The sequence below is a fragment of the Podarcis vaucheri genome, assembly GCF_965113315.1.
Source record: "Podarcis vaucheri genome assembly, chromosome: 13".
In the NCBI taxonomy this organism is placed as follows: domain Eukaryota; kingdom Metazoa; phylum Chordata; class Lepidosauria; order Squamata; family Lacertidae; genus Podarcis; species Podarcis vaucheri.
Window position 1 is genome coordinate 31,527,087 of NC_138751.1, and position 27,952 is coordinate 31,555,038.

Sequence of the window (27,952 nt, forward strand, 5' to 3'; positions counted from 1 at the left end):
GTTAATGTTCCTGGCACTCCCCTGAGAATTTTAATGAAGGTGGCCCCAAGTGGAGAAATGGAGGGGATCCGGTAATAATTGCCTCTAGCCGCATTGGAACAGGCCAATCCAAAGGTGTGAGGCCTTATTGATTACCAGTGGAGGGATTTTCATCTTGGGGTTCAACAGAAAGGACAGCACGTCCAAGAAGGAAACAATTTAGTCCTGTACAGAGCTTTTGCTCCCTCAGTCCGCTTCTGGCCTTGTCTGGAAGTTTCTTAAGCTAGGCCGGCCCTACCATTTGGCGGGTGCTGCAGGTGCAGAGCAGCGACACAGTGTCAGAAAATGGAACTGTCTTTGCTGTTCAGTGTGCCCTGCACCCCCTTAACTTTGACCCTTGCTTCTCATTTCCCTCATACCCACAATGCTTTGCGCTTTTTTGGTGTTCTTTGTTTTTATTATAACCAGTCTCTTTAGTAATGTTGAAGTGGCCAAGAGGCTCCGGAATTTGGGTTCTCCTTTCTCTCCGCTCAGCGTTTCTTTCCTTTGCCCCGGGACCTGGCATCTCGGCTCTTGCTCCTCTTCCGCCTCCCCCAGGAGCAGGATCTGATGAGGGAGATAATCTTGCTGGGCCTCCGGCTTGAACCTGCGGAGGAAACAGGAAAAGGAAGTAGACACATGACTCCCTGGAGCACCAGGGCCTGCTCATGGACACAGCGTGCAGGCAAACAAGGAAGTGGGAGAGATGGAAAGATCAGGCAGGCAGGGTTAGGAGCCTGAGTTGAAAAAGAGAGACCCATTAACTTAAACTGGGTTAATAGCCATTTCCTCCTCTTAGAGAAATATGGGAATTGTAGTTCTGTGATGGAGAGGAGGGATAGTGTAGGCCTAATCCAGGGATGGGAAGCTTGCAGCCTTCCAGATGATGTTGGTGTCCAGCACCCATCATCTCAAGCCAGCATGGCCTAGTGGGTAGAGAAGTCAGGAGTTGGGGGCCACCAACATCCTCAGCATGTGAGAAGGTCTGAGCTGGTTGCTCCAAGCTCAGACCACATGGCTTTAACAAGCCATTCTTGTTTTCCTATACCACTTGGCTTCTGTAACTAAGCCAGGCTTTCCTGCCTTTGCAACATTTTCTGTATGCTGTGTGGAAGAGCACATGAATCTGACCTTCAGAGAGTTTGTAAGTAAACCATTTTAATGTAGTCTTTTTCTATGCTGGGGGAAGAGGAGACTATTTTGTAACTCACAAGGGCATATATTAAAGGTTCAACAGTCTATATTTCCACATTTTCCTAGCTGCATATTTTGTGATTTTAAATCTCTGCTGGGGTTCTCCCACCAAATAATAATTGCCCCAAGCCGAGATCTAGGCAGCCATTGAATTCTCCTTTTATACCTATTCCCCCCCCCTTGTCACCAACAGGTAGGGCATAAGGCAGGAGGCCAACAGTAGGGGGAGCTAGAGTCAATGATGGGCAGAGCCAACTAATTCTGGTTTTGCCTCCATCTTTATCCCTGCTGATGTCTATAAGGACAGCACTGAAATTAAGGAGGAGGAAGTGGATAGGAAACTAGTTGTAAGTAAGAAGGCAAACAGTCACTGAAGACAGACTGAACATTTAGCCTAAAGGATCAGCCTTCACTGTGAGGCTTTATAATGGCCTTTGAAGGGCTGCATGGCCCTGGCCTGGCTTAAAGAAGAAGCCTAAGAACAGAGACTTGATGTTGCCCATCAGCAGTGGACACCTGGGCAGCTGCCTGAACCAGGGGCACTGGTCACACTATGGCGCGATGCATTTCTCTTTAAGCAACCATAATGACAAAACTGTGGCCTGTTTTAGCCTCATTTTTGGCAATGCAAGAAGTGGCCATCCTAAAGAGACCAGTTCAGAACCTAAGCAGGGCTGGTTATCAGCTAGAGTAGGAAGGTGATTGATAGGAGCCACCAAAGGGCAGAACTGTCAGAACATTTAGCATCTCTTACTTCTCCGGGGAGACTTCCTTCTGCTACTTCTGCTCTTACTGGATTTCCTGAAATGAGAACAGCCCGTCAAGACCACTCCATCCAATGACATCTAATAATTCCCTATGGCCACCATGGGAAATTTTCCCAGCTTTGGATCCCTGGGAAAATTTAGTTACCTTGCAACCTTATTTTTTAGGATGCAAGCAGGCTTGCCTTCAATACCCGCCCCCTCTGGTCTCCTGGTTTCTTAACCCACTAGATGCACGCCCACAACCAATAACATATGTATACTGGAGGTGAAACCTACCTAAAGGTTGTCCAGACTTCCTTTCACACCATGTTTCCAGGCACAGATCCAAGCTCTAAAGCTCTGTGATGGAAACGGGTGTTCTTCCGCCCTATCCCTTTCCCCAGGAAAAACCACATTTTACCACTGAGTTGGAGCAAATGGCAATCAGGTTTTCTGCCAGTTGCCATTTGCTCCAATTCAGCATTAAAGTGTGGGTTCTCAGGGCCTGGATAGCTCAGTTGGTGAGAGCATGCCTGGTGCTGATAACACCAAAGTTGCAGGTTTGGTTCAGCTGCAGATTCCTTCATTGCAGGGGGTTGGATTAGATGATCCTCAGGGTCCCTTCCAACTCTATGATTCTATGATTCCATGAAAGCGCCGTGATAACAACTGCTTGGACAGGGAGCTTTAAAGTGCAGGCCTGGGCCTGGAAAGCATGGCACAAAAGGAAGTCCAGATGAACCCTAAGTCCGAAAATCAGTTTGAACATTTGATGTGTTTCAATTTGGGGTGGTTGCAACTCAGCTTTCAGGGGGCCACAAAACAAACAACCCAACTCTGAAATCTGTTTTCCAAATTGCAGAGCTATAACGCTGTTTGTCAAATCCAATACTGAATAGTAATTCTGTTCTAAAAGTTGCGTTTTAGGTGTTAAAACACCCTGAGATCTGTATGTGGAAGGTTGGGATAAAGAAATAATAATAATGAAAATAAAAATAAGCAATAAGCAATAAAATACATTTCACTGTTTGATTAAATAACCAATAGATACTGGTTTGCTAATCCCCAATCGTAGGGTGGCGCTGTGGGTTAAACCACAGAGCCTAGGACTTGACGATCAGAAGGTTGGCGCTTCAAATACCAATGACGAGGTGAGCTCCCATTGCTCAGTCCCAGCTCCTGCCGACCTAGCAATTCGAAAGCACTTCAAAGTGCAAGTAGATAAATAGGTACCACCCTGGCTGGAAGGTAAATGGCGTTTCCATGTGCTGCTCTGGTTCGCCAGAAGCTGCTTAGTCATGCAGGCCACATGACCCGGAAGCTGTACGCCGGCTCCCTCGACCAATAAAGCGAGATGAGCGCCGCAACCCCAGAGTCAGCCACAACTGGACCTAATGGTCAGGGGTCCCTTTACCTTTTTAATCCCCAATCATTCCTAGTCCAACAACATCTCAGAGGCTTACAGGTGCCACCCTTCCCCGTTTACAGGCTGAAATGACTTGCATCTTCCAGGTTCCTAAAGGGTTTGGTTGACTACCAAGTGATGGTGGTGGCTCTCTGTGGTATCCCCTGCAATCTTTTCAGCAACTTTATGGCTGCGTACAAACAGCATACATTTAAAGCATGTGGCTTTCCCTCAAAGAACCCTGGGAGCTGTAGTTTGTGAGGGGTGCTGGGAATTGTAGCTCTGTGAGAGGTAAGTTGCCATTCCCAGGGGGTGCGCATGCGTGCCTAGGAAAATGCGCTTTCAGTGTCTGCTATGTACGCAGCCTCTGTATGGTGCCTGGCCCCAGGGCACTCAAATCAGCTTCACGGTCAAGTGGGGATTTGAAGCCAGGTCTCCCACTGTCCTGGTCTGTTGCTCTGACCACTACACCCCACTGCCTCCCAGTAGTTGCTTGCTCTCTCTCTCCTGCTTTTCAAAACATTGAGTTTGAGCTGGAGTGCTGCAGATTTCAGCTCCCTTAACACTCCTCCCCTCTCCCAAACAAGCCCTAACCCAGTACCTGCTCATCCTAGGGCTCCTCTCAGTCCTCTCGGGCTGACTGCCCTGACTCCTGGTGCTGGGCGGACGCTCCAATGGCTCTGGCACCCCCAGGTCCTCAAACTCTGTTGTCCTTCCTTCGCTTTCAAATGGAGAAGGGCTGGGGGCTCTGGAGCTGGGCTGGCTCCCCATTGAGAAAACCAGGCTGCGCCTGCTCCTGACGTCCTCTTGGGCAGGGCTGCGAACTTCAGCGGGTGAATAGATACTACGGATGCTCACGGTTTCTTCTTGGTTTAAGGATCCCAGGCTCTGGAGCAGAGAGATGGATCAGGACTGTTGAACGCACCACCAAATAATTCTAACCCTTATTTTCACAATAACCCTGCCTGGTAGGTTCGGCTGAGAACCAGTGGCTGGCTCAAGGGAACCCAGCGAGCTTCGTGGCTTTGGGACTGGAACCCAGGTCTCCCAGGTGCTAGTCCAACACTCTGACCAGTACACCACACTACCAGGGTCTGGAGTGGGCTGTAGTCTTGGAAGCAAGGTTCAGATGCAACATTTCTGTGTGCGCAATTGGCACATGAGGGCCCACACACTCCTGTCTCTTCCCTCACCATACCTATGGCTATTCCATCACTTGCCATCTACACCAACGGGAGGAGCAGCACAGAAAATATCCCAGGTGTGTGTGTGTGCGCGCGCGCGCTTTGTGTGTGTGTCCCTTTCCACCAACCATCCCCTCCACCCAGCTTACGGAATCAATCTGCCGTTTGCTCTTTCTTTAAAAAAGCAGAAATGTTCATACAAATCTGATTTAACAGACTCCTGCAAGAGCTGTAAGAGAAGCAACCTGATTTGGGGGCTGCTTCGTGTTCTTCGTGATATGTGAGTGCATGTACCAAGCTGTTTGTAAATTAAAAGATAACTCCTCTCTCTCCCTCTCCCTCTCTCTCTCTCTCTCTCTCTCTCTCTCTCTCTCTGCCTTCTCTCCAACGGATGTCCAACCAGCTTAAAGCATCCAAGGATCGAATTGTGTTGCTAAGAGGTGGGAGGGGAATCAAATCAGTTCTGAGTGTCTTCTTACTGCTTCTCCCTGTTTTTCCCACCCCAGACCTCTCCCATGAGCTTCCTGCAGCATCGGAGATATTGGTATGGGGCAGCAAGGGGTGCATGAAGAAGGCAGAATACAGCAAGGGTAAGGTTACCAGATGTCCCCGTTTTCCAGGGACAGTCCCCAGATTTACAAATCAGTCCCCTGGCAAAATTCATCTATTTAGTAGTGTCCCCGGATTCATTGGAAAAAATCTGGTAACCTTAAGCAAGGGGGCATGGAGACATGGGGAAGGGCTGTAGCCGAGTAGTAGAGCATCTGAAGATGGTTCCAGGTTTGATCTGTGGCATCTTCCTGGAGGCCTGGGAGAAACCCCTCTCAGGAATCCTGGATAGCTGCTGCCAGTCAGTGTAGGCAATACTAAGCTAGATAGACCCGTTTCCTGTGCTCTTGTTGCCCTGCAAAGTGTCTTGTATAGCGATTACACTATATAAACAGAAGGAGTTGCACACCTGTGCCCTATCGGTCATGGCCTCCCCAGACCCCCCAGGGTCTTCGCTCTTGCTGTGCAATAGGGGCCCTTGGTCCGAGGGTGGCCGCAGCATGTTGACCACCTTGACCCACAGTTTGAAGACATCCTCTTTCGTGCCAGGCTGGGGGCAGAGCTGCAAGTAGAAGGTGCGGCCGCTCGCCAGCTTGAATCGCAGCTGCTTCTTCTCTGCGTTGTGGAGCGAGATCTTGACAAAATGAAGAGGGATAAGCCTGTAGGCAGTGGAAAGGAAGAATTAGGGGCATGATTCAGTTTGGGCGCTGATTCAGCAAGTACAAAAACAGCCCCGATTTGGTCCAAACAGCTTCAGAAAAGTTTTTGTGCCTCCCAGTTCACTATTAGTGAGGAAAATGAAGAAATGGTTTTAGCCTCTCTCTTGTTCTCTGTTTGGCAGAACTGGATGAACTTTGCAAGCATAGCCTGGATGGATAAATCCCGCCAAATTCTAGACAAATAGGTCCAGGGTTCTTCATCTATTTTAAAAACCAACAAATATTTCTACACTGTCAGGCTGCTCTCTGCAATCCCTTTCAAGCAGGTGAGGCTTGTCGAGTAGCCGGTAGCCAACAACCATCAAGACCACTGAGTAAACACCTAGCAAATGATACAAAACCCTCCAGAAATGGTCACGGTGCACATTCAAAGCAGGTGCTTGTAACAATACAAAATTGCCTCTGTTTTTCCTCCCTTTACCATACAAAACTGACAACACACACACACACACAGAGGCACAGCTCCACCTGCCACCTTCCATTCCTAGATGACCTTGGTTGCTCATTAATCAGCATTCATTGTTAGTAGCCAGCCCACCAAGAAGGATTGCAAACCCTTCCAGGAAAAGTTGGCCAAGAGGGGTGGGAAACAGAGAGCCTCTGCCAATCCGTGTAGACAGTCCTGGGCTAGACAGACTAATGGTCTAACTCAGCATGGCAGTTTGCTGTGGACTTGGGGACTGAGGAATCCAAATAGGACAGGAAGCAGAGCTGAATCGAAGCCACGCTCAGTCACGGAAGCTGTCAGCGGTGCCAAAGCTACTAGTCTCCTACCTGCCAATAGCTGCCTGTCTGCCCGGGGTCCTTGCCTGCCTTTGAATCTGAGTATTAAATGGGAGCTGTTAAATTAAATCAGTGCTATTCACCCCACTTCTCCAAGCAGCGAGGATGTTCCAGAGATGCAATGCTTACCTGGGTTCAGTTTCCTTTGGAAGGAGGTCACTTGTTGCATTTTTTATTATTATAAATGTACAGGTTGAGCATAGGTGGAGGAGGAACAGACAGCCAAAACTGTCCTCCAGCAAAGCAGTTAGCACCCCAAAGTGCTCCTAAAGTTTTCAGCTCAATTCTCTTTCCCTCACCCCATTCTGCCTCATTCAAAATTTCAGTCTGTCGCCCAAAATGCTTGTCTTGTTCTCCACTCACACATAGCATATTTGCTACCTTTGACTGGAGGGGGGATGGATAAGGATAACACAACTTCTCCAAGCATCACCTAATCACCTAGGACAAGTTTCCCTGTCCAAAAGATGAGCCTGACAACTTTGCTGCAGTACACAGAATCAGAGAGTGGGACGGGACCATGAGGGGCATCTAGCCCAGGGGTCAGCAAACTTTTTCAGCAGGGGCCAGTCCACTGTCCCTCAGACCTTGTGGGGGGCCAGACTATATTTTGGGGAAGAAGAAAAAAAAGAACAAATTCCTATGCCCCACAAATAACCCAGAGATGCATTTTAAATAAAAGGACACATTCTACTCATGTAAAAACATGCTGATTCCCGGACTGTCCGGATTTAGAAGGTGATTGGGCTGGATCCGGCCCCTGGGCCTTAGTTTGCCTCCCCATGATCTAGTCCAACCCCCTGCAATGCAACAATCTTTTGCCCAATGTGGGGCTCAAACCCACAAATCTCATTAAGAGATGGCTGAGCCATGAGCCATGATAAAGGACACCACCATCATAATGAGTACTGTACTTTTCTGTGTACTTCGGGTTAAGAACTTAATTCGTTCCGTTCTTAACCTGAAACTGTTCTTAACCTGAAGCACCACCGGAGCACAATTTCTGTTCTCATCCTGAAGCAAAGTTCTTAACCTGAGGTACTATTTCTGGGTTAGCAGAGTCTGTAACCTGAAGCGTATGTAACCTGAAGTGTATGTAGCCTGAAGTACCACTGTATAGGACTAGGTTTTTTTATTTTAAAATTATGCTGAAAAGTGGGGGTTGCCTTATACATGGATAGTGCATAGGTTCCTTCCGCGGCTGTCAGTGGCTATTGGGTGTGTTACTGGTTGCTGCGTCAATAGCTGGTGTTGATTGGCTGACACTGCGGCAATTGGGTGGGCGATTGGCAGCTTCTGATGGCGAGGTGACAGACAAGAGGCAGATTTTGCAATGCGTGCGGGTGAGTGATTTTTGGCATCCCCCCCAAAAAAAACAACTCTGTGCCATCTTCCCTCACTTTCTTAAATTGGAGTCCCCCAAAATACATGGGGGACTCTTATACATGGGGGCATCTTATACATGGAAAAATACAGGTGGAAAACCCAGCAGGTCCCAGGGCACCTGACAACAATTTAAAGTTCAGGATTAAAAACAGTTAAAACAAAATTCAGAAGTCATAGTGTGGTCATTTGGGTTCTACAACCCTATCCTGTCCACCCCTACCCCAAACTCACCCTTGTAAGATTGCCAACCTTTTAAAAAAAGGATTGCGAGAGTCTTCAGTCCAGGAAAAGCTGTGGCGTAACAGGCAGAAATGAACAGGTGAAGCTTTTTTTTACAGCCTAGAGATACCATGAACACTTCACCTATGAGCTTGCCCTGTTCAAGTTGCAGCATCTCCATCCATTAAAAATGGTGGCCTGTCTTACATTACGAAGCCTTGAAAGGCATTGCAGCATCGGCAGGATTTTCTGTATGGAGCTGGGAGCTGGGCTTACCTGGTGAGCTCTAATCCTAGCGACGAGGAAGACTGGCGGAGCAAGGTTTTAAACTTCTGGGGCGTCTCTTCGGGAGGGTAGGTGGGGCGAGCCAGAAGCAGAACGTTGGGGACCGTCATGCTGGAGGAGGTGCAAGCAACCCCGACAGTCACGGTCTGGACTTGGTTGTGCACGTCAATCACCTCTCCTCGTTTGTTAATCTGCAGAGAACAGGAAAGGGCAGTGGCAGATATACAGGGCCTCATTCAACAGAATGAGCAGGCACTGATGGTGTATCACATCATAAGTCTTTCATAAGACCATCTCAAGAAGGGCAGTGCCTGAGACCTCACTGTGCCACTCAGAATGCTGTTGGCATCAACAGAGCATAAAAGTAAATTCCTGGAATGTTTTGTTTCCTCAGTTTTCTGACAGGCCAACTCAAACTTTATGAAAGCTGCTCAGCCTAAGCAGCCACACCCCAGTTGTTCTGGGTTCTTCTTGTTTAAATACTGTGTGGAAACCACCATCGATTAACTGAATCTTTGGTGGCCACCAGTGTTTTAAGAAGTCTAGCTTATGGCTGGGATCCAAAGGATTGCTTCAGATATGACCAAGAGACTGGCAATTATGCCCAGTGAAGTTGACCTCTTTTAAGCAAGTTGGTGCTTCTCCCATATTACAAACTTTATGAGGAATGGTTGAGGGAGTTGAGTATGTTTAGCCTGGAAAAGAGGAAAATGAGAGGAGATATGATAGTCATCTTCACATATCTTAAGGATGGAAGATGGAGCAAGCTTGTTTTCTCCTGCTCTGGAGAGTAGGATTTAAACCAATGAATTCAAGTTACAAAAAAGGAGATTCCGCCTAAACATCAGGAAGAACTGTATTGACAAATAAGACTCCCATGAGAGCGGGTGGAGTCGCCTTCACTGGAGGTTTTTAAGCAGTGGTCGGATGGCCATCTGTCACAGATGCTTTAGCTGAGATTCCTGCATAGCTTCACCATTAATTTCTGGGGGGTGGAAGATGTCAGATCGATTGTGTGTCATTTATGTTTTAAGTAACCTTAACATTCAGTATGGCAAGCTCCATTAAAAAAGCGATAGAGGAAAGAAAAACAGCTTTGGACACACTGCTTACTATTGCCATTCTTCAGCAGATATTTGCTGAACAAATAAAATCTTACAGATCGGAGACGGATGAAATGAGGAATGAAATAAAGCCAGGCATGAATGAAATGGGAAAAGGGATCAGAAATGATATAGAGGCTCTAGACAACGAAGAACTGGCAGGACTGAGAGATGAAACCATGGCAAAACTAGAAGGAGCAACTGATGAAATGGAAGAACCCACTATACAAGTGAATGGAGAAATGAAGCAACCAAATGATAAAGCAAAGATTTTGGAAAACAAAAATAAAGTTATAAATGGAGAGATGCGGAGTTATCTGGATAATCTGACATCAATGGAATTGAGAGAGAAAGAGTTCTACCTATGACTTGGAATGATCCCAGGGGATAAAAGCAATTTTTCATTTATTTATTTTTTGGAAAAAGAATGGAAGAAACACAAGTGGAAGAATCAATACTAAATAAGTCTGGAAGAATATAGCAAATGCAACATGAAGTGGAAACTGAAGATACAGAACTGGGTGTGGACCAATGGATAATAAGAAAAGGATTATGGAATATTATCTCAATATATGATCACAACGGAGAGACTTTTACATGAGCAATTAAGGGAAAGTTTGTCATTAGTTAATAAGGAGTCATGGTTGCTGAAATTGTTGGAGGCAAAGTTGATATGTCTTTCCTACAGAGGAAACCAAAGAGTGCTGCATTCTCAAACCTATTTAGGCTTCTCTTGTAGGCAGGTTTTCAATTAAAGTCTCCACCTGCTTAACAACATATGGAGTGGTCTTAATTTGGAAGCTCTCTTTCCACAAGGAGGATCGGGACAAATTTCAGTGAGTCCTGCCTTCAATTTAATTAATTAATTAAATGTGCTTGAGAAAGAGAGGGGAGCTTCTGAATGCAACAAGCCGAAGCTGATATGCTTAAAAAGAAGAAGAATCAGAATAAGGAAATCTAAGCTGTTTTGCAGAAACATAACACAAATTACTCTTGTCCTGCCTGTCAGGCACTCGCTCTGAAGTCTGAAATTGCTGCATAGGATAATAAGGGCCTATAATGACTGCCAGTTAACTGCTTTTACATCTCCGCAAGAACGGGGAAGATAATTTAAGGGATGTGAGTAACGTGCCACCCTACATTTCACAAATGAAAGCAGGGACACACTTGGAGGAGGAGGACGGCTGTCGCTGAGTGGGTAGAGCACCTGATTGGCATACAGAAGGTCCCAGGTTCAATCCTTGGCATTTCCACATAGGCCTGAGAAAGGCTCCCTGTCTGATACCTCAGAGAGCTGCTGCTAGTTACTATAAATAATAACTACGCGGGTGGACCAGTGGTCCGATTTGGACTATTATTTGATTGATTGATTACCTGCCCTTCGCCCTAAGCTCCCAGGGCAAGTTACGGCATAAAAACACAATATAGAAACAATTCAAAACAACTAGCAACCATAAAAATAAGTTGGGTCTTATTTTGACGCCTCAAGTATCAAAAGCTGAGGTAAAAAGGCACGTCCTTAGCTGTATATAATGACGGTGACGCACCTTTCACACACATTTCTCTGATGAAAATAGAGACATCCTATTCCATCATGATAATTTTACTATTTATACCCTGCCCATCTGACTGGGTTGCCCCAGCCATTCTGGGCGACTTCTAACATATATGAAAGCATACTAAAACATTAAGCATCACAAAGATTCCCTATACCCTATGCCTTCAGGTGGCTCGGGGGTCGGGTAACTCCATACCCTCCAACATTTCTCTGATGAAAATAGGAACGTCCCAAGGAAAAGTGGAATATTCTGGGATCAAATCAGAAACCAGGACAGCTTCTGTAAATCCAGGACTGCCCCTGGAAAATAAGGTAAAAGGTATAGGATCACTGGACAGTTAAGTCCAGTCAAAGGCGACTATGGGGTTGCGGCGCTCATCTTGCTTTCAGGTCGAGGGAGCCGGCGTTTGTCCACAGACAGCTTTCTGTGTCATGTGACCAGCATGACTAAACCGCTTCTGGTGCAACGGGACACCGTGACAGAAACCAGAGCGCACGGAAACGCCATTTACCTTCCCGCCGCAGCGGTACCTATTTATCTACTTGTAGTGGTGTGCTTTCAAGCTGCTAGGTTTGAAGATTTTTGAACCTATTTCCCTTGGAAAATAAGGATAGTTTGAGGGTCTGACCTCTGTGGGGAGGGAGTTCCACAATTTGGGGCCGCAGAGAATATCTTCTCCCAAGCTGCCTCTCTCTCCCCAACCCAAGCAACAGAACTACTAATAGGGCCCCCTCCACCAGTCTCAGCACCCAAGAAGGGCTATAGGGAATGAAGGCCGGAGCCCCCAAAGCAGCTTTGTATCTATAAATTTGCAGCTGCCATATTCCCACACAGAAAGTACCTGAGGTATTGCCACAGCTCTCAACTTTGCAATGGTTTTTCTTTTTCATTTGAAACCCAGCTATATTCAATAACTCTGCAACAGCTGGTTCTACACTAGCTTCTAAAGCAGGGCTTGTTAGTAAACTGATCAAAGCAGTGTCCCTTAAACAAACAAACAAGAACATTTAATCTCCCGTGGATCTGGCCGTGTTAATTGCAGAAGAAATTACAGTCAAACTCATTCAGCGGCAAGCTGACAGGTGGTTTTGTGTGTGGCACTGGGGGCAAGCAGTAGCATTTTGTATCCAGGAAGAACCGACTTTGTCATAGCCTGGATCTAAGTCCTATCGTATGATTTAATATTAAAATCACAAAGACGTTGCACTAAGGGGAAAACATCTCATAATTGCTGTTTGTGATAAATGGCTGTGTTTTGTTGTTCAAAACAGGCATCCTCATTCCTTTTTTGAGCCACAGTTCAAAATGAATTGCATCAAATGCAAAGTGTGAAGTGGGAGACAGTGCGCTCGATGTTGCCTTGGTGTTTGTGAATGTGCGTCTGCAGGCAAGTGCGATAGGGATATGACTTCTAGAGCTGTGGGGTGGGAGTTTCATAGCTTGGGGGCCACCCCAGAGAATGTCTGGTCCTCTGTATATCACACACACACCATCCTTCACATCCTGGTTGTGTTGTTCAGCAGGGATGCTGGCAGCACCAGGAAGCAGGAGGGTGGGATTAGGGGCTGCACTGAGGAAGCATAGTCCACTACTTGTGCCGCTACTTGTGGAAAGGTGGAAGAGGGGCAAATATATAATTATATAATTAGTTGATTCAGCCTCTCATTGGTTCTGGCTCATTAGCACCACCTACTGTTGGTCTCCCTGCCTTCCAACCTATTGGTACCAATGGGCATCAGCCTTTGCAGGCTGTGGGTTCTCCACCTAAATTCTAGTGGTTTGTCATTCAGGAACAGCAGAAGGTAAAGGCAGGAATAAAAGAGGAACAATGGTTTGCATGGGAAGGATGTCAGACTAGGAACCATCCCTAGGATTTAAGAGTCATTTGAGCACCTGTAGTATCAGCTCCTCTGCTGTAGACCACCCCTTCCGTGAAATATGTATGATGTACTGGGGGGTGGTCTTGGGCTACAGGGTGGCAGTTTCAAAAGCTCGGGTTAAGAACTTAATTCGTTTTGGAGGTCCGTTCTTAACCTGAAACTGTTCTTAACCCGAGGAATCACTTTAGCTAATGGGGCCTCCCGCTGCTGCTGCCATGCCACCACGGCGCAATTTCTGTTCTCATCCTGAAGCAAAGTTCTTAACCCAAGGTACTATTTCTGGGTTAGTGGAGTCTGTAACCTGAAGCGGCTGTAACCCGAGGTACCACTGTATAAGAGCTTGCACACCTTTGTTCTGGGTTCCCCCTCCCTCCTGCATGTGGTGAGTGAGGACCCTGTTGCAACAGTTCAAGAAAGATCAGACTTACTAGCTGCTTTGCTTCTCAATATTCTCTGGTTGCCCTCTGTTATTTTCTCCTACCGATAGGGAACCCACTTAAGGACTCTATACAGTGGTACCTCTGGTTAAGAACTTAATTCGTTCTGGAGGTCCGTTCTTAACCTGAAACTGTTCTTAACCTGAGGTACCACTTTAACTAATGGGGCCTCCCGCTGCCACCGCAGCACATTTTCTGTTCTCATCCTGAAGCAAAGTTCTTAACGTGAGGTACTATTTCTGGGTTAGCAGAGTCTGTAACCTGAAGCATCTGTAACCTGAAGTGTCTGTAACCCGAGGTACCACTGTATGGGCTCTTGGGTACCCCATAAGGGAGAAGGAGCAGATTTTGTTTACATCATTGTTAAGACTGCCAACTTTCAAACCTCTTGTAAACTATGTTTAACAGTCGATTACCCTACAATAGGTAATCATGCTTACCATCTCCAAGTCTTAAAAAGATTCCCTGGCCATTTTCTTAAAGTCACGCCTGTGCTAAAAGCTCAGAAGTTGTCCTAGATGTTTGCTTACATTTTAAAAACTGGTCATTGGGCAAGCCTATTTATTTTCCTGTCAGTTCTCCATGCAAAGGCAGAAATTCAACCAGTGAAGCCTAGAGAGGCAACAATGAGAGAGAGACTTCATCCATTCAGGTTCTGCCTGCCCAGCAGCTATTAAAGGCACAGGAGCTGCTGCTGCTGCTTCTGTTGCTTTTAAAGGTGCAGCCTTAGAGGATAAGGAAGGGCTGATAACACTTGCTAAATGATAAATGCCTAATAAAGAACAACCATTTCACGCAGCCTTGAGCCCCAGAATTTCTCCCTTGGAAGATGAGAAGCTGCCTTATAATGAGTCAGACCATTGGTCCGTCTTGGTCAGTATGGTCTACTGGGACTGGCAGAAGCTCTCCAGGGCTAAAGACAAGGGTCTCTCTCAGCCGTCCCTGTCAGGGGCTGAACCTGGCACCTTCTGCATGCCAAGCATGTGCTTCACCACGGAGCTTCATCCCCTCCCCTATTACCTGAGAGATTAAGTCATCAGGAGAGATGGGAAGGGGGGCGGGCCTAGAGTAGCCATCTTCTTCCTCTTCTTTTAACTTGCTCTGTCCCTGTGCTTTTAGGAGCAGCCTGCCAGGAAGGAAATGAAGCAGCTTCGGTTCTTCCTGTCCTTTTTAATCTCAGCGCTCAAGATATGGCTGCATCTGCTACAATTCTGGGCAGAGAAACACCTCACACACTTCCAGGGCAGGCCTGAAGGGCAAAATGGCGCACGCAAGCCCCTTTCCACATACAGAAGCCAAACAGACAAGCAATTTAACACTGAATAATAATAATAATCAGAGCCAGATTAGGACCTTTAGAGCCCTAAGCACTTAAAAGATTTTAGTGCCCCCATATATATCCAACTCAAAGTATAAATAAAATTTAAAAATATTTTTCAAAATGGAAAAAAACCCTACAGTGAGATGGAAAATGATTTTTTTAATATGTATGTATACTTCCACTTTATCTATATTTGATTTTTTTTCCTCCTACTTTTTCCTAATTGCAAATTCTTTGATCGGCTCCTCAAAACTAATCTCACATAACTCATCTGCTTCTATACTCAGTAGAGATAAGGCTAGCTGGCCAGCCTTGTCGCATAGTGGTTCTGCTGGGATTTTTTAATAAGCTTCAATTGAGAAAATGAATGCTCAGCTGAGCAATCTGTGACCATTCATGTTAAAAATCCAGCCATGGAAAATCTCTGTGGCAACCCCCTTCCCTTGTTTCCTTAAGCTTGTGCTTATTTTGCCAACCCTAATACTGTATTGGCCCTTATATAAGCTGCATCCAAATATAAGCCACACCTTGAAAATTGGAGGGGGGGAGAAGAAAAAACATAAAACACCCGAAAATAAGCCTCTCCATTCCTCGCTGCTCCTGGCTGCATACTGGGGGGGGGGGCTGCGCTGTATTGCCGGCAGCCTTTTTCCTTCCTCATTTTCTCCCTTCCTGGTCTTGGGGGAGAGGACAGGGGACTACGCACAGGGTGGGCGCCACTTTGCCACAGTGCTGGCGTTGTTTGCCCCGTGCTCCTGGCTGCATACTGTAAGGTCGCGAATATAAGCCGCACTTTAACTTTTCATGGTGGGAATTTGGGGGAAAAGTGAGGCTTATATTCAGGCCAATATGGTAATAATAATAATAATAATAATAATAATAATAATAATAATAATAATAATAATGCTGGTTGGTTTATTACCTGTCCTTCACCCTCCCTGTGAGGGAGGCTTGCGACAATTTAAAATGCAACTTTAAAAACAGTGTTACCCAGATTACAACCGCAAGTGTAGGGTGGGTCTTAAAACATACATTGCAGGGGTCAGAGGCAAGGGCGGAAGCAAAGACACTTGATTCAGGCAGTGGATCTGAGACTCCCCCCTCCCCTGTCTTTATACTGCTGCTGTGTTGTGGCCGTAGCCAGCACAGCCACAGGTGTGGTGATGGGGCTGGCAGCAGTGCCGGGGCAGGAACAGGGTGGGGACCTGGATCTGTGGGGTGCGGTGGGTGTTGTGGGGTGGAGATGGCAGCAATGGAGAGGGGGTGGTGTTGGGGCCTTTTGCCTACAGCAGCAAAATGTCTCAGGCCAGCCCAGTTCAAAGGCCGGGATGAAGAGGTGCATCTTCAGAATTTGCCGGAAACTTCTATTGAGAGCCAGCGTGGTGTAGTGGTTAAGAGCAGTAGACTCGTAATCTGGTGAACCGGGTTCGATTCCCTGCTCCTCCACATGCAGCTGCTGGGTGACTTTGGGCTAGTCACACTTCTTTGAAGTCTCTCAGCCCCACTCCCCTCACAGAGTGTTTGTTGTGGGGGAGGAAGGGAAAGGAGAATGTTAGCCACTTTGAGACTCCTTCAGGTAGTGATAAAGCGGGATATCAAATCCAAACTCTTATTCTCTGCCACCCTCCTATGCCCCACCACTGCTTCTTGCCGCCTCGTATCCTTCAACTGACCCAGGCCTCTCACTTGGCAATAGTAGGGCCAGCCCCAGCTATTTCTTCCCTCTGCCCGCTTTCTAGGGAAGAGGTGCCCTTGGGGAAAGGGTGACGAGAACAAAATTCACCTGGCAACCAGAAGGGTTATTTGATCTTGCTGCAAGTTACCTGCACAAAGTCACTTTCCAACATGGGAGCAAGCCTGAGTAAGGCGTATTCCCCTTGACTAAGCTGGCTCTGCAATGGTCCCATCTCCCTGTTGAAAAGTCCTTTGCCGTAGTCGCCTCCCGCTGAGACGCTGGGCAGCTGGGATCTCAGCGTCTTCCCTCGTCCTGAACCCACAACGGCGTGCAGTTGGGGGAGAAACAGGGAGGAAGAACCTCTGTGAGTTAGACATGCTAGGTAGGCCAATGACCAGCAGGCGAGACAACTGTGAGCCAGTGTGGTGTAGTGGTTAAGGGACTGGAGTGGGGACCTGCGAGACCAGGGTTCAAATCTCCACTCAGCCATGAAGCTCACTGGGTGACCGGGGCCAGTCACAGCCTGGCCTACCTCATGGTTTGGGCTGTGAGGATAAAATGGAGAGGGTGAGGAACTTAGATTTCAGTTTCACATGCTTGGCTCAGGAAAAAAAATGGGGTTGGGAGAGTGAGGGAAAGCCACCAGCAATCTTACCCACTATTGAACTCAATCTGGGAGAGTGTTTGGGTACAACTGGACACCATTTTGAATCAGGATGGCAGGCGGAACCTTTCAAAACTGCACTGATTTTGACCACTGATTCCATAAGTGCCCAGATTTCTTTTTTAATTCCTGAGGAACATATGGCACTATAATTCCTGAAGGTCATAAAAAATAACTAAGTTCTATTTCTGCCAGAGAGCCCATCTCCAGCTTTCCCAGAAAGAGCTGGTTGATTTCTGGAATGTACTACTGCAGATGACAGGGGGAGCTGCTATCTATGATCCAGCCTGCTAAAAACACCCCCTGCATTCTGTAAATGCAGGTGTAGAGTAATGGCTAAGAGACTGAGCTACCAATAATGAATTTCCCTATTTGATCCCTTCCAATTCTACAATTATATGATTCTATGAACTCACCAGGAGGCCTTAGGAAAGCCATTCTCTCGCTTTGTTTCTTCCAGAGTCCCTTCATCTGCAGTATAGGGAAATAATACTACTTCTTTATCACACAGGGGCGTTATAAGGATTACAATGAGGAAATTCATGTGCTTTGAACAGCACTATACAAATACTAAGTACATGAGGTTGAAGACTCAGTTGTAGTAGCATCCCCCCTCCCTTGTTTATGGAATGCTCCCCCAAGGAGACATGCCTGGCTCCAACCTTGTGATGGTTTTGCATTTTCATTTTTCTGGGCAGCAATTAATGATTTGGGATTGTTATCATTGTATTTTTCTTTTTTTACTGGCTTATAGCCTGCTTTGGAACTTCTTAAAAAGGTAAAGGGACCATTAGGTCCAGTCGTGGCCGACTCTGGGGTTGTGGCGCTCATCTCGCTTTATTGGCCGAGGGAGCCGGCGTACAGCTTCCGGGTCATGTGGCCAGCATGACTAAGCCGCTTCTGGCGAACCAGAGCAGTGCACGGAAATGCCATTTACCTTTCCACCGGAGCAGTACCTATTTATCTACTTGCACTTTGACATGCTTTTGAACTGCTAGGTTGGCAGGAGCAGGGATCGAGCAATGGGAGCTCACCCCATTGCGGGGATTCAAACCGCTGACCTTCTTATCGGCAAGTCCTAGGCTCTGTGGTTTAACCCACAGCGCCACCCGCATCCCTTGGGGCTTCTTAGTGAGAAGCTATATACAAATTTAATAAACCTAAACCTAATAATGAGGGAGATGGGGAGCTTTCAAAAATATGACCTCTTCTCCTGAAGCCCAGAATTCTGCCATTTCATTGTGAGCTCAGTCATTCTCACCCAGGCTCAGTTTCCCTTTGATAAAATAGACTGAAATGATGCACACTGCTTTGAGCTTTTTGGGGGAAATGCAGGATACAGGAGTATTGTTTGGGTCCCCCCCCCCAGTAGGCTCTAGAATTTCTGCTCCACCCCCTTTTAAAAATATACTTTGCTTACAGGGCAGATTTCCCTCTGAAACTTTGCCTAAATTCGCATCTAAACTTATAAAGGAGCATATGCAAATTGCATGCACAAATTTGGCCCATAGGCCTGTGTCTTGATTTGTTTAAGGATCTTGCAATGCTCCTGGCAGGATAAACTACTGTTAGTACTGCTAATTGTATAATTTGCATCGATAATAATGCCATCAGCTTCTCAGTTCTAGGTGTTTTGATCACATGACCAAAAGGGGATCATCCCCTTTCTATGAACAGTACACATACACATGTCTGTCACTCACTGAGTGCAGCATCCGAGTGGCGATGTGAATGATCAAATACTTTTGCCCCACCTCCCATAACTTCAGACGCAATGAAGTTTTCAATGGAGTTGGTTTGTGCAGGTTCAGCTCTGCTTCATCAAGGATTGTATAATCAAGTGCACACATACACACCCATGTGAAGGGGCCCCCTGGGAAACTGTAACAAGCAGTGAGTTCTAATATCCTCAACGGCATGCTGGGAAATGCTCTCTGGTAAGAGAACAAATGTTTGTGCTTGGGATGTCTGTTGACTATTTCAGTAGCCTAGCACCTGTTTTCCCCCATCTCCTGCAACTGTGTACACACCATACATTTAAAACATATGAGCCTCCCCCCTAAAAAAACCCAAAACAATAATCATGGGAACTGTAGTTTTTTGGATGTACTATGAAGGGGTAACCTACAGTTCCCACGATTCTTTGAAGAAGTAATGTGCTTTAAATGAGTGGTGTGTATGCAGCCTCAGAGAGAAAGGCCTATCCTTGCCGTTTATTTGTCTCTAGGGAATAGTCACCATTCATAGGACTTTACAGCCTCCCTTATTAGAAGACCATCTCAGGCAACTGCTTGTAGTAGCCTTGGTTATCACCCTCCCTGCCTCTCTCCCAGAATCCCGCCAAAAATCTCTAGGTCTAGGAGTCACTGACCGTCTTTTTGTAGCTTGTAACATAAGGTCTTCAATGTTAACTCCCCACAGCTGCTGCCTCTGTGCTTCCCCCTCCCTTGGCTTGGGGGATGAATGTTGTGATGTCATCATTGCCTCTATGACCTTTTTAGCCCAGGCCTTAATGGGTGGCTGGGGTAAAGAGGAAGGGGTTAGCGGCGAGGAGTCCGTCTCCACTCCCTGGACTGGTAGGTTCAGGATCTGGGCTGGTTCTCTTCATGACACATGGTGCGTATGAACTTAGGAAGTGGCCTTATTGGAGTCAAACCACTTGTCCATCTAGCTCAATATTGTCAACACGGACTGGCAGCAACTCTCTGGGGTTCCAGGCAAGGGTATCTCACCACCCCACTTGGAGACGGCAAGGATTGAACCGGGGACCGTCTGCATGCAAGGCAAGTGCTGAGCCTTGGTGGTGCCTTTCCCTCCAACGAAGGCTAGAGTCAAAAAAAGGTAAACAGACTGTGCTGCTGGAAATCTGCAGCCAACGTGTGGTTTCCCCCTTCCCTCCTGGAACCCCAAACTTCCTCAGCTTTGTAGTCCAACCTCCTTCTCTCCCCAGATCCCTTTCCTGCTATGGTGGTGATCAGGTGTGATGGAGGAAGACAGAGCTCCTGTAGCTTTGGCTAGACAAAGGGATGAAAACAGGTACGGCCTTTATCCCCTCCCATTAGGCAGAATGAGGTCATAGAGTCATGGTCAAAGAATCATAGAGTTGGAAGGGACTACAAGAACCATCTGGTCCAGCCCCCTGCAATGCAGGGATCTTTTGTCCAACAAGATTAAGAGCCTTGTGCTCTACTGCCTGATCTGACTGCTTCAGGCAAATTAGGACCATAGGAAATTACCTGACACTGAGGCTGATCATTGGTCTATCTAGCTGAGTATTCTCTATACCAGGGGTCAGCAAACTTACCGCGCCTTGGGCAGTGTCTCCAGCGCCGACCGCGCGGTGGGCCGGAGGGCAGGGGAGCGTGTGCCCATACGCATGTGCACACGCTATTTCCGGCGCACTTCTGGGTCAGAGGAGCACTGCAAATAGCTTGTGCGTATGTGCATGGGCCTCCTCGGACCTCGATGTGCACCGGAAATAACGCGCATGCGCAAATAATGTATGCGCACAAGCTATTTCCAGTGCTCCTCCGACCCAGAAGTGGGTAGCCATGCAGCGCAGCGCCGGTAAAAGTGGGCGTCGTCATGGACCGGATAAACGAGTCCCTCAGGCGTTATCTGGCCCACGGGCCTTAGTTTGGGGACCCCTGCTCTATACCAATGAGCAGAGGCTTTTCAGATTTGAGTCTTTCCAGGCCTTCCTGGAAATGCCACAGATCGCACTTGGACCTCCTGTATGCAAAGCAAATGGTTTGCCACAGAGCTACAGGCCTTCCTGAAAATGATCTGCGTGATCCTTACATGTTTGTTTTCTAGCGATGGAGAGAGGAGGGCTTTTCTGTCCAAGGTACTGAAATAACTTGGCCAGCCTTGCTGTTCTGCCTCAGGCAGCACCTTGGGGCCACCCTGTGCACCTACCAAAATGGCCTTGGAATACCTGTAGATATAGAAACCTGTGCACAACGGGAGCTTTTGCAAATGGTCTCTGAGAGCACCCGCTGCCCTAAGCCAGATGATGCTAAGGAGATCTGAGGAAAGACGGCCTGGGAACTCACAGCCTTGAGGTCCACGAAGGAAGCAAGATAAGATAGAGAATTACTAAGTAGAATAATCCTGCTGAAGTTATTTCCTCTTCCTTTAATGTGTGTTCAGATTCCTGAAGTTGAACCACACCAAGAGCAACATCAGCTGAAATGCAGCATCAGTTCCAATTGCAAATCGCTGCCCCTACCAAATTTCAAGGTGAGTGAAAAGCAGCCTGGGTCACCAAATAGGCAGCAGATTAGCTAGGACTGAGCCAAAACCACCCCTCTTCCCTTTTCCAAAAATATACACCCCTTGCAAAAATGGTAACTGCTTTTCTGCTCCTTTGGGGGATTGGGCGGATCAATTTATCTCACTTGGGGTGGGTGTGTTGCCACTTAACTTATTGAGGGCTTATCCACACTTCATTTTGTCCCACTGTTTCCCTCCACCCATCCAAGGGTGGGGTAAACCACTCTTTAGCACTCAATCGGAGCAGCAGTATGGGTTCTTACCCAGGTTGATGTTTTCTCTGTTTTAGAGCCAGAGCTAAAGAGTGGATCTTCCTTTGGAAAGGAACCAGGCAAGGGGGACAACTGCTCAGAAGCATGCCTAGAAAGAGCAGTTCAAGTGGGAAACTGCTCAGACTCATGCTTTCTAGGCAGAGGATAAGCAAAAGTGTGGACGGGCCCCTAGTCTCTTGTCCGTAAGTTCAGCAGATGGAAAGATGGAGAGAGAGTCTCACATGTGGCTTCACTTCCCAGAATGCCTTGGGGAGTGATGGGATGAGACATGGCAGCGCTTCCTAAGCCTTCCAGGAACTGCACCCCGTGGGAAGCAACAAAGAGTGTATTTTGCTGCTGTTCCCAACTATGGACATTTTTTTTTTAAGTTGAAACAAGCAAGGAAAAAATAGATCATGGACTATCTTGGTGTTTTGTTTTGTTTTTTGGCTAAATAATTTTTATTTACTTTTACATTTATACCATAGTAATATCCAATAACATAACGTACATTTTCTAAATCTCCCCCACGACTTCCCTCAACTTCCTCTTCTGTTTTTTTTAACATATAAATTTCCCTGCTTATTTTGTTAACTCTTGTAATTAAACTTAACTTACATGTTATTATCCTCTTACCATTCTAACATTAATTTATATTTTCTATATCTATATTGATTTTGTCCATTGTAAGTGTTTACTCAAAACGTCCTAGTGAGTCCAGTTCTTTACATTGTTTCTGTAAATACAGCATGAATGGTTCCCATTCTTTTTTAAAGTCTCTATTGTCTTTGTCTCTTAATCCTTCAGTTAGCTTTGCCATTTCCACGTATTCCACCAGTTTTTCTTGCCATTGTTCTTTAGTTGGTATTTCATCGCTTTTCCATTTTTGGGCCAGTAATATTCTAGCCGCTGTTGTCGCATACATGAAAAGTTTCTTCTGATCATGGACTACCTTGTAAAGGTAAGTGAAAATTTCAGCAAAATCCCCTCTCCTGATTTTTCAGGAGGGTTTAATTTCTCCCCAATCACCTAATGAATAGTTGAAAACGTTGGTCTTGGAATTTTCAGCACAGCTCTAGTATTAACTATACTCATCAGAGCAGAGCTTCCACCATGTTGGGTCCCGTGGTTAAACTATTATTGCTGGATAGCAAAAGTCACCTTTCCTGGCCACGAAAATGATTTCAAGTCCCCTCTCCTCAATATGCCTTTGCTTCCCCCACACCTCCTCCTCCTTGCTGAAGTGAGCATCTCATTCTCAGCAGCTAATGAAGAAGAAGAAAAATGCCTTGATAGGAAAATAGTGGAGAGAGAGAGATTGGCAGGCAGAATCTCGAGGAGAGATGTAATTGACCTGGAATTGAAAAGGATGAGCACTGTCTAGGCAAGGCAATGGGGTGGAGGGAGGCAGATGTGGCTGGTCTGAAAATTATGATACTACAGAAGGCAACAGGGCTGCTCCGAAACTTTTTTTCAAATCAGCCAGGGACAAACAATACTGAAGAGGTGTTACGTGACTCTGCATAGAGATTGCCACTCTTCTCCCCCTCCCTTAAAAAACCCCCACAATGTCTTTGTGGCTTGGCAGGTGCATGACAGGCCGGAATTCAACAGGCAGCACACCAATCACTGCAGCTGGGAAATCAATGCCTGGGAAAGCATTGCCTGTTGAATTTCAGCCTGTCACAGAGCTTTTAAAAATAACAGATCTTCCATCTGTGTCGGAGAGGGCCAATTCTAATCAATCTGGCTGATGTGTGGGTGTGTGTTTTGGAGGATATTGGGTGTCTGGTGTTTTTCCTATAACAGGAAATAGAAAAAGGTGGGGTGGAGGTGGGGGGGAAGGAACCATTTACCTCCCAACATCTATAAGTGGCAGATTTTGTTTATTGTAAGTTAGTTATCACCCTACTTCCTTTTGCTATCTGAAAATGGCACTTATATTGACGCTTTCCCAGCATGCAAATGTATTTAAAAGTAATCAGTTGGTGAAAAAGACAAATTAGTTGACTGAAATTCTTCTTAGTTGGCTGGAAACCCGGTACATATGAAAGGCAGGTGAGCATCCTGTGGTCCGTATGCTGGCAGGAACCCCTCGCTTCAATAAGTAGGAGGGTGCAGGGATGGTTAGGAGGGAGCCTTTGACTGCAAAGAAGCGGAGGTGTTTCGAAACGGCAGTTTGACGCAGTCTGCTGCGGCTCCATCCCTGGTGCACGACCAAGGACGCCTTTCAAGCTGATCCACCTGACACCATGTCAAGCAAAGCAATAGGCAGGAGAGACAGATGAAAGCTAAGGAAGATGTGGGTTGACAGGATGCAATCGACAATTATTAAGCCCCACTGGAAGATTCCGGGGGGAAACAGGCACAAAGTTGCTGAGAGCTGAGGAGGCCGCTTACCTGTCTCATCTTTCTGTAAAACGGCACATTTGTACAGTCCCCGTCGCTTTTCGCTCTGCAGCCCAGTTGGTTATATCAATTGTGCCAGAAATGTAGTAAATGCTTCAACTGAAAGGCAGCATTCTTTTCTGCGGAACCCTCCGGGGACTTCTGAGGCAACAGTAAGCTGAGCAATGGCTGCTATGCTTACTTTTCTACTCTTCTAGCTACACAAAAGTTAGAAGTTTCTGTACACACACACACACACACACACAACCCTAACCTCCAGCCATGCAAGCAAGAGATATTGCCATGGTTCAAGGGCACATTCCAGCCAGGCAAAATCACTTGAGGAATGGGCAAAGCAGGGCCTGTCAGAGGAGCGGCCTGAGGAAAATGGGATGCAAAGAGGTTGAGGGAACATTCCTTCACATGTGGTAGACTTGTAAAAGGGTAAAAGAGTATTGGGAAATAATTCATAATGAATTGAAAAAAAAATGTTTAAAAGTACTCCCCCCACAAATAAAACCCCAGAGACCTATTTGTTGAGGATAATTCATACTGAAATTCCCAGGTGTCAAAAAAGGTTATTTATGTATGCCACTACTGCGGCCCGTGTTTTGTTAGCCCCAAAAAGGGAAACGAGTGAGAAAAAGAAAATGATTCTGGGAATTCCCTGAGCATCTTTTACTAGTGAAAGACCACCTGCCCACTGTGACTTTTTGAATTGCAGGATTCCCTGGCTGCAGAGATCAAGGGCACAATGAGAAAGAGCGTGGACAGCTCTGGTTCCTCGGAGTGCAAGTAAGTGGGAAGGGCGCAAGATACCTGCTGTGTGTGTTCATGGGTGCAAGATAGACCCATAAAAATGAGTGGCGAGAGCAAGAAGCTCTCAGAGAATGGCGTCATGAATGCAGCACAATCCCTGAAGCCAAACAGGGGAAAGAGGAGGAGCCTTTGGATCAGGAGGTGAAATTCAGAATGATGGCGGGGGTGGGGTGGGGGTGGCTTGTATTTTGTTAGCCCCCAAAATGGAAAACTAAAGAAGAATGACAACTTAAGCTGACAGAATATGCGCAGCTTGCAGATTTAACATATAGAATAAGAGAACAAGAAGAGGCCAGTGATTGAATCTGGGACCTTCTGCATGCAAAACAGATGTTCTCTTCCTGAGCTGCGGCCACCCCTCCCTTGAGTGGGGCCCAAGAATAGGTTTGCATCACAGTCCCCTGCTAAAACTGAGTCGTCCTTCCCTCCCATCCCCTCATCGTTTTACCTGCGCAGGACCTGTTGCTCAAACAATGCCTCCATCGTAACGGGGGTTCCATGCAAACTGCTTCCTGAAACAGAAAGAGATGAACATTGACATCTCTTACTAAAATGGATTTCTGTCCATTCTTTTAGCAGGGGATTCAATGGAAGCCTGCATGGAAACCCCTGCCGAAACATTGGGAGAAAAGTCTTTCACGGCACACCCCTCCCTGAACCAGTTTGAATCCTGCTCAGTTTGATTGCAGGCTCCTGTTCCTCCCACCCCTCCTGTTCATACTGCCCACCTCACACCAACAAGACCATTTCGGCCTCAGCAGCAGTGGAAGGCAAGGAGGAGGCAGGTGGTGATAGAGCAAAACAGCTAGGGAGCTGCAAAGCCTGTCCTTACAGTTCCTCCATCACTTGGGCCTCTGTCTCTGTCTACGTCTCCCTCCACTCTCTCCCTTCTCATCAGTGTGCAATGTGGCTGCAATGGCGAAGCAGCGCTAGGAAATCTGTGGTGATACTGTGGTGGTAAAGTGAAGTGCAGTGTGACAACAGTCTTACAGGGCCTCTCCTCCTCCCAGAGGGGAGGGGTTGTGAGCGGGAACAGCTTCCCGCTGGGGCAGGGAGGCGTGCTTGCCTGGAATATGTGTGCTGTGTTGGACCATCATCTACCCCTCCTCTTTTGGGTCTTCCGTTAAAGGAATCCGGCGGTCGTGGATCCTGTCTGATGCCCTGCTGGTGGCAAGGGCTATGGCACGACCCCTGGTGACGTCATGGGGGAGCTTCCAGTTGTATTTGCATCAACAAGCTCCTCCCATTGGTTGTTAACCCTGATATGACTCCTGGCTGTGCGGGGTGGAGTCTGGTATTGCTGTTTCATCCAACGCCTAAGCCAATACTACTCACATGCTGTAACCAATAAAAGTTGTGGCCTAATTCTGCCCATTAACCTAAAATAATGTGTCTTTGTGTCTTACTGTACTCCTATGCAGGGACGTGGGTGGTGCTGTGGGTTAAACCACAGAGCCTAGGACTTGCTTATCAGAAGGTCGGCGGTTTGAATCCCTGCGACGGGGTGAGCTCCCGTTGCTTGGTCCCTGCTCCTGCCAACCTAGCAGTTCGAAAGCATGTCAAAGTACAAGTAGATAAATAGGTACCATTCTGGCGGGAAGGTAAACGGCGTTTCAGTGCGCTGCTCTGGTTCTCCAGAAGCGGCTTTGTCATGCTGGCTACATGATCCGGAAGCTGTATGCTGGCTCTCTCGGCCAGTAAAGTGAGATGAGCGCTGCAACCCCAGAGTCGGTCACGACTGGACCAAATGGTCAGGGGTCCCTTTACCTTTACCTTTATACTCCTATGCGGGTGGTGAGTCCTTGACTCACAGAGAGAGAGAGAGAGAGAATCATTTCCTATGAGAACTCTCTAAACTAAACATTTACTAGATTTAGATTTTTGCGCGCGCACACACACACACACACACAAGCTTTCTGGTAAGCCTGTCTCCATGCATACCATTTCAGCTGCTCATTGCTGGGGGAGGTCTGATGGGCAAGAGGGCAACCTCCTGGCGCGATTGCCTGTGTTTCCTCTTGGCATTGCATGCTATGCTGCTTCTGAGGTTCCAGTGATACCCTCTGGAGCTGCAAATCAGCAAAAGAGTTGACTTCAGCTTCTGTCCCACAAGATTTAATGCAGGAGAGTCACTCTATATTTGTAGGAACAATAACCGTGATATTTATAGGACAAGCCCAGCCAAAATGCTTTGGTTTCTCTTTTTCTCTCTCCCTCCCCTTGGTTGGCAGAACTGGAGAATCTCATCTCTCTCCTCATTCCCACGATTCCACCATCAGCTGCTGCAGCTGGCAAAATTTACAACTCCTGAGGAAGTGCAAGCAGCAAGGGGAAGATGAACGGTGTCTTACCTGCCAAGCAAGCTAGCCAAAGGGCTCCATGATTGACTGCCACAGTCGGCTGCCTCTCCCAACTTTGCTCCTTTTCTCAACAGCATCCACAAGTAATGCTCCATCCTAAACATCTGCTGTTGAGCAGTGGGAATCAAAGGCACCCAGCCAAGATTCTGTGCTTCTGATCATGTGCAGAGTGCATTTCCCTCATTGCTCTGGAATCACAGCTTTTAATCTATTTTATTGTTTAGTAACAATCTATTCTTTTATTTATTTTTTTAAAACCAATGTCCCAAGTGTTTTTCAGAAGCAATTCACGGTGGCTAACAGTCAAAGCCAACGGTCATAAAAGAATCCATATTTCAAGCAAATTGCATGTTGAAACAGTAAATCAAAAACCATTTTTGCGATGATAATTGCAATTTAAGAGGCCCAACTGGAGGCGACGCTGAGAGACTTTGTGAGCTCCTTGTGGGATCAGCTCAGATCTCCATGGCCCAATCTGCCCAGATCATGTCTCCATATTTCTGGAGCTCCACATATTTTTTTGCCTCAGACGTTTCAGGCAGGTAGCTGCTAGCAAATTGTCAGTCAGAGGAAGGGCTCCTCCGGCTGCATAATCCCGAGACTGCTTTGCCTGGGTTAATTAAAACTAAATATAGACCCTGCCGGCTGGGCAAATTGCAAGGGGAGTTTCAAAGTGTCTGAGTATTTCTTCCACCTACTTTCACCTGGAGCAGAGCTCTTTAGGATGCCGTT

At 46.8% G+C, this 27,952-nt stretch overlaps 1 protein-coding gene and 1 long non-coding RNA gene across 5 annotated transcripts; one reads left to right on the forward strand and one right to left on the reverse strand.

Moving 5' to 3' along the window:
* Positions 1 to 414: 414 nt before the first annotated feature.
* On the reverse strand, positions 415 to 19,586 carry LOC309517807 (Golgi-associated RAB2 interactor protein 4-like). Its single transcript, XM_082197371.1, has 8 exons — positions 19,499 to 19,586; positions 17,544 to 17,598; positions 16,612 to 16,775; positions 8,480 to 8,679; positions 5,506 to 5,755; positions 3,965 to 4,251; positions 1,967 to 2,013; positions 415 to 625 (listed from the first exon to the last, which is right to left on the reverse strand). The coding sequence occupies exons 2-8, from the start codon at positions 17,596 to 17,598 to the stop codon at positions 510 to 512; spliced, it is 1,119 nt and encodes a 372-aa protein (XP_082053497.1). The 5' UTR covers positions 19,499 to 19,586; the 3' UTR covers positions 415 to 509.
* A 176-nt stretch (positions 19,587 to 19,762) lies between these two features.
* Positions 19,763 to 27,516, forward strand: LOC309517845. Of its 4 annotated transcripts, none has more exons than XR_014213265.1 (4): positions 19,763 to 19,957; positions 21,280 to 21,369; positions 24,766 to 24,836; positions 27,092 to 27,202. It is a non-coding gene; the product is annotated as an uncharacterized lncRNA (long non-coding RNA). The 4 variants fall into 4 exon arrangements; XR_014213268.1 differs by lacking the exon at positions 19,763 to 19,957 and adding an exon at positions 19,975 to 20,163 and having other exon boundaries at positions 21,290 to 21,369; positions 27,092 to 27,516; XR_014213266.1 differs by lacking the exons at positions 24,766 to 24,836; positions 27,092 to 27,202 and adding an exon at positions 22,549 to 24,205.
* The last annotated feature ends 436 nt before the right edge of the window (positions 27,517 to 27,952 follow it).

Coding starts and splice junctions, on each gene's coding strand:
- LOC309517807 (XM_082197371.1), bottom strand. CDS start 17,598: ATGAAGGGACTCTGGAAGAAACAAAGCGAGAGAATGGCTTTCCTAAGG. Junction 8,680..16,611: donor TGGAAAGTGACTTTGTGCAG/GTAACTTGCAGC, acceptor TGTTCTCTGCAG/ATTAACAAACGAGGAGAGGT. Junction 4,252..5,505: donor CCATGACCGATAGGGCACAG/GTGTGCAACTCC, acceptor TCTCTGCTCCAG/AGCCTGGGATCCTTAAACCA.